Source organism: Sinocyclocheilus rhinocerous, unplaced genomic scaffold, assembly GCF_001515625.1.
Source record: "Sinocyclocheilus rhinocerous isolate Xijiao unplaced genomic scaffold, SAMN03320098_v1.1 scaffold739, whole genome shotgun sequence".
NCBI lineage: Eukaryota > Metazoa > Chordata > Actinopteri > Cypriniformes > Cyprinidae > Sinocyclocheilus > Sinocyclocheilus rhinocerous.
This window is the reverse complement of record NW_015635049.1, coordinates 22,097-31,874: the sequence shown is the minus strand read 5'-3', so window position 1 is coordinate 31,874 and position 9,778 is coordinate 22,097. Positions and strand designations below refer to the sequence as shown.

At 37.0% G+C, this 9,778-nt stretch overlaps 1 protein-coding gene across 2 annotated transcripts; it reads right to left on the bottom strand.

Moving 5' to 3' along the window:
• Positions 1 to 1,140: 1,140 nt before the first annotated feature.
• On the bottom strand, positions 1,141 to 7,378 carry LOC107746477 (sperm-associated antigen 8-like). Of its 2 annotated transcripts, XM_016560703.1 has the most exons (7): positions 7,266 to 7,378; positions 3,731 to 3,827; positions 3,419 to 3,578; positions 2,896 to 2,941; positions 1,729 to 1,843; positions 1,550 to 1,603; positions 1,141 to 1,464 (listed from the first exon to the last, which is right to left on the bottom strand). In XM_016560703.1, exons 2-7 carry the CDS (start codon positions 3,797 to 3,799, stop codon positions 1,336 to 1,338), a joined length of 573 nt encoding a protein of 190 aa, XP_016416189.1. In that variant the 5' UTR covers positions 3,800 to 3,827; positions 7,266 to 7,378; the 3' UTR covers positions 1,141 to 1,335. The 2 variants fall into 2 exon arrangements, with proteins under 2 accessions (XP_016416189.1, XP_016416188.1); XM_016560702.1 differs by lacking the exon at positions 7,266 to 7,378 and having other exon boundaries at positions 3,731 to 3,955.
• Between the last annotated feature and the right edge of the window lie 2,400 nt (positions 7,379 to 9,778).

Sequence of the window (9,778 nt, the reverse complement as noted above, 5' to 3'; positions counted from 1 at the left end):
TTTCCTTGTTTTTGTCTCCGGGTTCTGTCACAGGCGAGCGCTCCTCCCCCACCATTGACGAAATCCTCCAGCGGCTCACCGAGGTTAGCATCCACCAGCAAGAAATTGTTGAGCACCTACACACACACACACACATATCAGTTTAAACAAATAATAGAACAACATTTTCAGTATTTCCATATTATAAAGCATTTAGTGTTACTCTCTTTAACCATACACTGTCTGCTTGTTAAAGAACTCCCTGATCATTACTGCTCACTCAACAGTTTGGTGGTAAATAGGGATGACGTCATCATAGTCTGATCATTAAGAATCCATTTGGCATCTGTGCCTTCAGTGGACTGCATGTGTGTGTGTGTGTGTGTGTGCGCACGCACTCATGTTCACAGCCGCTTCTCGCCCCCATGATTCTTAATTACCGCCCACTAGCAGCTCTGTCACAGTCAGTCCTGTTGCCAAGAGGTCATCCTCCAAAGCTTGGCACTGATATACTCAGTAAAAACATGCTTGGCCAGGGCTTTATGAAATATAATCATAGCTTTCAATTTATAATTATGGTTCATTACAAAAAAAAAGCAATTGTTAGTAACTTAACTAAAAGTCAAAATCACTATCTGATGGTTTCAAATTAGGACTTTGGGAGTCGTGTAATTCATTAGGAAGACATAAAACAGGTATAAAAACAATGATACTGTTCAGGGACTGAATTTTGGCGAGACACAAAAAACATGACAGAATAGATCTAAATGAACAACTTAAAAAATATAATTTAAATGTATTTAACGTTGAGGCAACAACATTAAATTGTTTAGGAATCGAGCCAGTTCAAAGACTTTCTGTCAAGTTCCTCAGAGAAAACAAATTTTGTGAAAACAAAGGGAAACACTGAATTAATGAAGTCTAAAATTACTTGTTGCCATAGTTACCCAACATTAATCCCTGCTGAAAGCATGAAAGAGGAATGCAGCGACAGAGCGACAAGATGCAGCAACAGAGCAGCTCTGATTGACAGCACAGCTGTGTGAAAGTAAGCCATCCTGATCCAAAGAAACAGAGTATTAGCAAATGGTTAGAGCTCTCCTCTCTCAGAGTGAAAAAGGCTGCCATCTGCACCCAAATAACCATTTTCTCCTTTGGCTGCAAAGACAAGTACATTTATTTTATTAGAGGAGAATTAACTAGTCACTTGCTCTTCATTAAAACATTTGTGAAGTCAGGAAGTCATACTTGGCATGGAAAACATTACACAAATTTATTGCTGGTTATAAACTCGACAAAAATTATGACATGAAAGAAGATAGAAGAAATTATCAAATGTGGATATTTTTACATTCGTCACAAAGCATCATTTTCTGATGGGTACAGCACTGTGTCGTCGAGCTGATCTAGTTGTTCACCGGTTGGTGTACTAAAAGTGGCATTTCTTTTAAATGGATGATCCTTAGTTTTAACTGCTGTCACACCCTGTAAGAAGAAACATTGCTCATAAACCCACTCCAGTGCTGCAAGAAATAAACATATTGACTGAAACTTCACAGTAGATCCTGACCTGAATCTTCTGATAGTTATCACTCCAAAATGTGATGGCTGTGTAATCATGATCCTGAAAGAGACAAGCTGTTTAATGCCGAAAGGCACACAAATCCACACACACCAGTGCACACATATCCAAAAGTACAGTTACAGCAATAATATTATATTTAAAGGTTACGGTGAATAGAAACAGACCGTGGTCAGTGGTGCACGGACAGACTTAAAGCCCTCCACCTTGTAGTCTGCTTTGGTCACAGAGCACAACTCAGGGGCCGGAGGCTCTGTGTTCATCTCTGCATGTATCTGATCGCTGTAAAATAGATTACAATGTTATGTTAAAAAACTGCATAGTTGGTTTGTATTTGTGATTCAATCAAGGAGTTCTAATATACTTAGAGAGAGAGAGATCTGTTCATCTCAATGGCAGTTGTTCAGCTGACACATGTAGCCTAGAAGTACTCAAATTGCATACTGCCATCTTTGCTTCAGGCCCAAAAAGTTTCGAAGAAAATTTTGATATCCTGTTATTGATTTTAGATGTTTAATAAAGCTCATCTGCTTGAAAAGGTTTTTAATATTGCAAAATACACAGTCACTATGATGTCTGGAGATGATGAAGTAATGACTCATGACCAAGTGAAGCAGAAGAAGTCTCTCTAAATCAACAGATGGTGGAAACAAAACAGATTGAAATATATGTATGCACGTCTGTCTAACATTTATTCACAGTGACAGCAATCTGACATAGAGGAAGAGCCAACTCAGCCTTAATGTGTTACGATTATATAAAAACAAGAAATGAATTCTGATGCTAAAAATGAGATTAAATATTTGTACTTTATGTTAGAACTGCATAAATAAAATAGTATTCACCTTTAGATCCATTGACTGTTTTTCTAGAAAGTGAAGCAGTTTAGCGAAAATGATTTAATGTGAACTTGCTGTTGATAAATTAAATTCTTCTATAAAAGAGTATTTGTCTTTTCATGCCTGCCTATACCAGCTCTATGGGTATGAGGTACTGTCTCACTTCAGCATGATAGTTTTCTCTCTCTCTCTTTTAATTTAAAAACAATATTACAACCACTTGTCTGGGGTCTGAGACTTGTTGTCAAGGTCATGTTCAAAAATGAATTAGAATGTTGCATGATAAATAAAAAATAAAATTATTTAATTGAACTATGAATCTAACCATGACACAAACATTCTTACATCCAAACATTCATACTCCTCTCCCACCGTTTCCTCTACTGACACATGAAACAAGAAATGTGGGAGGATCATAAAATGTCATTCGTGTTTTACACACAATGAGGTCCTTAAACATTAAACTTTAAAGTAAATGTTTGCTTATTTAGCTACCTTATTCTTTTGATGAGGTCATTTTCCAAAAGTTCAGCCCGGCTTCCTAAAATGAAAACAACAGTGAAGTTTATTAATAAGATTTATGCAGCAGAAAGAACAGAGGGCTTTTATTTGAAAGGACCTCCGTGGAGTACTATATAAGCTGAAGAACGAAAAGGAATTTTAATAATTAACAATAAGTCAAATAAATGTAATAATGCAAAAGTAATTTTTAATCCCTAGGTCAGCTGACAGAACTGTCACTATTACTATTGGTCCAGTTCTGCATTTTTACTATGTGGTTACATTTGTGGATTATGCATGTGTTTTATGTCTTTAAAACATTTAAAATGTTCAGATAATTTATGGGCATCACAGATAAACCCTACTGGCTGACATAAGTTGTCAAGAATGAATCACAGAAGCATCTGTTAAAACAGCTGAAAAAACATAAATACAACATTCTGTGTCGTTTTTCAGCAAATGTTTATTTATGAATTTATAAAATCCTTATTATAACGCCTGTATCATTTTAACCTACCCTTTTGTCGTACACCAAGGCTTTTAGGAGAATTGAAAGTAGCTTTGAATGTACTAATCCCCTGTACTTTAGCAGCCACCTCCATGGTAAGAATCCCTGTGTGTCCGTATTTATGAACACATGATCTAGGCCCGGTCCTGTCTAGCAATGCAGCAGCCCTCTGAAACGCGTGAAAGAAAAGAGAAAAGTGTAACATGTCAGGTGAAGGTGAAGCGTTCATATTGTAACTACAGATGTACCACCAGGACGACAAACAAAACTTTGCTAAGCCTCAGCCTACAGGATCATTTAAATATGTTGTGTGAAACATACCTCCTCAACCCAGTTTCCCAGTAAACACCTTCCAGCCGGGTTATTTTCCTCATCAACCTCTGAAGTCATTGCACTCACGTTCTTTTGCGTTACGCCGCTGTTTGATAAGCAACAGCCTGGGTTAGTCTGAGGCTTAAATAATTAAAATAATTTAATTGCACTTGATATGGTTTTGTTTACACCTCTTAACTCTGCACAGACCCTGTGAGCGCTGCTTGTGCGTCTCACCATGGTAACGTAAACGAAACAAACTCATTTTGCCATCTCGATTTCCATCGGACGACTGAATTAAAAAAAACGATTTCTTTCTTTCTTTCTTTCTGTAACATTAAGATCACTTTACACAATCTTAGAAAACCCTATCTTTTCAAACGATGCATGCATTTTATTGCATTGTTCGTACACTTTATTATTTTTACATTTTTTAAAACGACGAAAACCTAACGAAAACCTAATGGTATTACACACACACACACACACAGAATTATACATAGAATATATATATATATATATAGTTGCTCTTTTGTTAGTTTTGACTGCTTTTATTGTCCTCATTTGTAAGTTGCTTTGGATAAAAGCGTCTGCTAAATGACTAAATGTAAATATATATATATATATAATGTGTGTGTGTGTGTGTGTGTGTAACGTTTTTATGTAGGCCTATCCTAATTATACACTAACACACACAAAACACACACCCGGCCCACTTTTTTTTTTTTACTGGCCTTTTCAGTGCCGCCTTTGTGCTTTCTATTATACATTTTTTATCTATTATTTTTTGCTCGCATATCTCCAACAATTAATTTTTTTTTTTTTTTTTGAGCAAGGTTCCGCTGTCAGGGGGGTCAAAAGAAAATGTCATCGGCCTGAGTAAATTGTACCATTATAGAATTGTGACTTCACACGTGTAACTGAGGTGAAAATACTGTGAAAATACAAATGGCATGAAATTTGAACTGTACCATAATGTAGGCCTAAGTCTGCCTGCAGTTAAAAAGTTCTTAGAAATAAATCACAATTGTTTTGCTTACCCTATTTATGTACAATTATTCTAAAAAGAATTTCAAATGTCATACAAAAAATGTCATCGCATTCGACCAAACTGATTTTGTAAAATAAAAAAGCGGACGGTGAATGGTGCAGTTAGTGCGAATCCCGCTCGCTGTGAAGCGGGAGCAGCCGGCAGAGAATTCCGCTGGGTCTTAAAGCCTATAAAAGCCTTCCTCAAACGCCTATCACAAATAAAACAATGATTTGCGCAAAAAGAATGATTAGTTATCTATTTTAGTTATCAATTGAGAATTTGTTACTGATATGATCTGGTGAAAATAATAATATGGCCTGCGAGAAAATAAATAAAAAGAGTGGGGCTGCTATGAGTGCAGGCAGCCTAGGAACAGCATAGTTCAACCCAGTGGCATGACAACACCGGCCCTCGTGGCCAAAAAACAGACCGGCCCACCGGGAATCCTCCCAGTGCTCCCGATTAGCCAATCCGGGCCGAGAGAAATAGGCCTTTTGTGTACATAGAAAAAGTCTTAGATCTTTGAGTTCAGCTCATGAAAAATGGGGGCAAAAACAAAAGTGTTACGTTTATATTTTTGTTCAGTATATATATATATATATATATATATATATATAATGTGTGTGTGTGTGTTTGTGTATAATTAGGATAGGCCTACATAAAAACGTTAGTTATAAAATTAGACAAGGGAGATATTTTTTTCCAGAAATTATGTTTCACTATAATCCTTCACCAATTAGCATAAATGAATGAATGAATGAACAAACAAACAAACAAACAAACAAACAAATAAATAAACAACTTGAAACAGTAGTTGCATTGGGACATCATTAACCATGTCAACTGGATAATTTCTCTCCTTGTTCTTTAAACTATAACATTTGTCTATCCTCATCTGTGCTCAATAATCTGCCTGTCTGTACTCTACATGCTACATCTGTACGAGACATGAAATCATAGACATATCGTGGATCAGTTTTCACATCACTCAATGGGATGTCACCAGGCATTTCCCCAAAAGATGGATAGGACTTGCATCCAGGAATCTGGAAAATATTTGGAGAAAGTTGAACTGGTGCATTCTGTTAAGTCACTTTCAGACAGTAACTTAATGTTGTACACTGTGCTGAATGTATTAGTACTTTCTCTGAACTCGTCCCCAAAACCACAAGCCAGTGGGCTCCAGACTGTTGAACTGAGGTTAGAATAGTGACCAAAGTCTCATGCTTACTGAAGAAATACATAGACAGACCGAAAAGAAAACAAAACACAGAATCTATAAAATTCAGACCAATTAATCCTATTTTTATGTTTATATGTAGGTTTTACGTAAATCAGTATCTCTTTCTGAACTTTCAAAGACCACAATGAAAATCTGGGCAAAATCTCATTTAAACTGTTTTAACACAAACAAGAGTGATCAGATGCATTTTAAATAATTGCTAACATGGCCAAAAAAAATGAACTTTTCACAAAAAAAAGAAAAAAGAAAAAAAAAAATCACTGTTTTGAAAGTTTCCAACGATCCATGAGCAATTTGGTGATGATCCGTGCATTTTCCAGCATGATGGAGCACCATGTCACAAAGCAAGAGTGATAAAGAAGTGGCTCGAAGATCATTACATTGAAATTTTGGATCCGTGGCCAGGCAACTCCATGGATCTCAATCCCATAGAGAACCTGATGTCAGTCCTCAAAAGGACAAGCAGAAGCCCACAAATTGTGATCAACTCTGAGAACTAATAAGGCAAGAATGGATCACCATCAGTCAGGATTTGGCCCAGAAGCTAATATCCAGCATGCCAGAGCGAATTGCAGAGGTTATGAAGAACAAGGGTCAACACTGTAAATATTGACTCATTGTATTTTTTTGCCAATAAAAGCCTTTAAACTTTATGATATGCTTATCATTGTTTTTCAGTATACCATAGAAACATGTGGGAAAATAATCTACAAATACTGAAGCAGCAAACTTTGCAAAACACAAAATTTATGATTGCATGATTGTAGTGCCAATTGTTTGCTTTCATTGGTGTGCAGACTTCATTGAGTTCTTGTTTTTGTTTCTACTTTATCTCAGATATTAAAGACATATTAAAGACACTCATTTGTGATTTTCCTTTCTCATGAGATCCTAAATAAGATCATATAAGAATTAAATAAAGTCAAAATGGACAAAATAGGCACAAGTAATTTTCCCACAATTTCAGCTTATTCAGTATCTTAGCAGATTCTCATTTGATCCCTTTAGTACAGTTTCTAAATTGCGATAAAACTGCTTTTCTTTTTTTGTACTAGGCATATCTAGGAGAAATGTATTGTGAAGCCTTTGATAATGTATTGCAATGAGAGACATGCAAACTAGCTTTAAGGGCTTTGTGTGTTGTAATGGAAAGTATTTCCATGACTTTATCAAACTTGGTGTTGTCAATTTTTTTCCAAGTCTCTCTCACCAAACACCTACCATACTCTACAAGCCGTGTTCTCTAAAACTGTCAACACATCACTTACTCTGGTCCACTGTGCAGCTTCAAAACGTTGATTCTCCGAGTGACAAGGTTCTAACACTCACTGCTCCAGGAGCTTAAGACAACCTTTCCCCACCCAGAATTCACAGTGTGTCCTATGTGTGGTCATTCACGCTGTGTCAGACTGTAACACAGTTCGTAGAACGGGAAGAAGGAGGTAACTTCCCCTCACGGACGACTGCCGCACACAAAACACAAAATTAAGTCCAGGCCTGGTCCTCTCGCGTCCTTCACTGTCGTTACTCCTCCTTTAATCCTTCCGGAGCTCCTCTGTGGAACTCGAGACCGGTGAGTGGCACAGGTGTTGCTCATTATCATTAATATGCTTATCATTGTTTTTCAGTATACCATAGAAACATGTGGGAAAATAATCTACAAATACTGAAGCAGCAAACTTTGCAAAACACAAAATTTATGATTGCATGATTGTAGTGCCAATTGTTTGCTTTCATTGGTGTGCAGACTTCATTGAGTTCTTGTTTTTGTTTCTACTTTATCTCAGATATTAAAGACATATTAAAGACACTCATTTGTGATTTTCCTTTCTCATGAGATCCTAAATAAGATCATATAAGAATTAAATAAAGTCAAAATGGACAAAATAGGCACAAGTAATTTTCCCACAATTTCAGCTTATTCAGTATCTTAGCAGATTCTCATTTGATCCCTTTAGTACAGTTTCTAAATTGCGATAAAACTGCTTTTCTTTTTTTGTACTAGGCATATCTAGGAGAAATGTATTGTGAAGCCTTTGATAATGTATTGCAATGAGAGACATGCAAACTAGCTTTAAGGGCTTTGTGTGTTGTAATGGAAAGTATTTCCATGACTTTATCAAACTTGGTGTTGTCAATTTTTTTCCAAGTCTCTCTCACCAAACACCTACCATACTCTACAAGCCGTGTTCTCTAAAACTGTCAACACATCACTTACTCTGGTCCACTGTGCAGCTTCAAAACGTTGATTCTCCGAGTGACAAGGTTCTAACACTCACTGCTCCAGGAGCTTAAGACAACCTTTCCCCACCCAGAATTCACAGTGTGTCCTATGTGTGGTCATTCACGCTGTGTCAGACTGTAACACAGTTCGTAGAACGGGAAGAAGGAGGTAACTTCCCCTCACGGACGACTGCCGCACACAAAACACAAAATTAAGTCCAGGCCTGGTCCTCTCGCGTCCTTCACTGTCGTTACTCCTCCTTTAATCCTTCCGGAGCTCCTCTGTGGAACGCGAGACCGGTGAGTGGCACAGGTGTTGCTCATTATCATTAACTCCACCGGCCTGGCTCCGTTCCCACGGCTCTCGGCCCCGCCCCACTCATCACTGAGAGGTATTATGATGCACACATACATTCACCACTTACAGAAACTGTTTTTAATGAGTTTAGTCAGTCTTAAGTTTACATTTACCAGAAGCTTTTATCCAAAGCGACTTACAAATGATGACAACAGAAGCAATCAAAACCAAAAGAAGAGTAATAATATTTAAGTGCTCTGACAAGTCTCGGTTCGTCTAATGCATTATACGTAGCAAGTTTTTTTTTTTTTTAATGATAAATAAACAGAAAACAAGTAGATACAATAGAAAAATTATAGAGAATGTTAGTGTTAGAGCGTCATTTAAAAAAAATAAATATAAAGAAAACAAGTTGAAAGAATAGAAAAAGAATAGAGATAGTGTTATAGGGTCATTTTTATAAAGAAAAAATACAGAACGCTAGTTTTACAGCATTTATTGTTTTTTTTTAAATAAAAATGAAGCAAGTAGTAGAATACAAATAGATAAAATAGAAATAGAATAGAGAGTGCTAGTGTTAGAGGGTCAAGTGTAGATGGAAGAGATGTGTTTTTAGCCTTTTCTTGAAGATGGCAAAGGACTCTGCTCAGATTGAGTTGGGCAGGTCATTCCACCAGGAGGGAACAGTTAAGGTAAAAGTATGTGAAGGTGATTGTTGCACACTTGAAGTATGAGACCATAGACAAGCGTGATGAAATGAAGATCCGGTCTTTATTAAACAAAACGAGCAGAAAAAAAACTGAGCACAAACATGGCGCATCGCTCTCTCTCCCTCATTGCCGAATCATCAGGACCCCGAAACTCTTTTTGCTGGCCCACTTGCGCCTGATAGTGCTATGCATCATTCACAATGCCCTTGAATCAAAGTACACAAACAGTTGTAAATAAAAAAATAACATTAGATTAAATTAAACAATAAAATAACAAAACCCCACATGCATCCGTATGTTCTTTTAAAGGGGGGGGTTCACAAATTATAAGCATAATTTCTATGTTTTCCACACTCTCCCCTCAAAAATGTAATGTTGCCCCGACATTCCCGTACATGTACTAAGCACATCATGTCCTTGACATTTCTAAGGGATGACATAAACAGGTTCAGGGGTCAATTTGAGTACTGTCTACTGATCTATCTCAGTCTTGTCACATCACGTTTAACCCCACTCAACTTAACATGGGTGTGGCAGGTATCATCGTGCA

Excerpts from the sequence above, each read along its gene's own strand:
- LOC107746477 (XM_016560703.1), bottom strand. The coding sequence starts at position 3,799 with ATGACTTCAGAGGTTGATGAGGAAAATAACCCGGCTGGAAGGTGTTTA. Across the intron at positions 2,942-3,418 it reads CCTTGGTGTACGACAAAAGG|GAAGCCGGGCTGAACTTTTG; the intron begins GTAGGTTAAAAT and ends TTTTCATTTTAG. Across the intron at positions 1,844-2,895 it reads GACCTCATCAAAAGAATAAG|CGATCAGATACATGCAGAGA; the intron begins GTAGCTAAATAA and ends TCTATTTTACAG.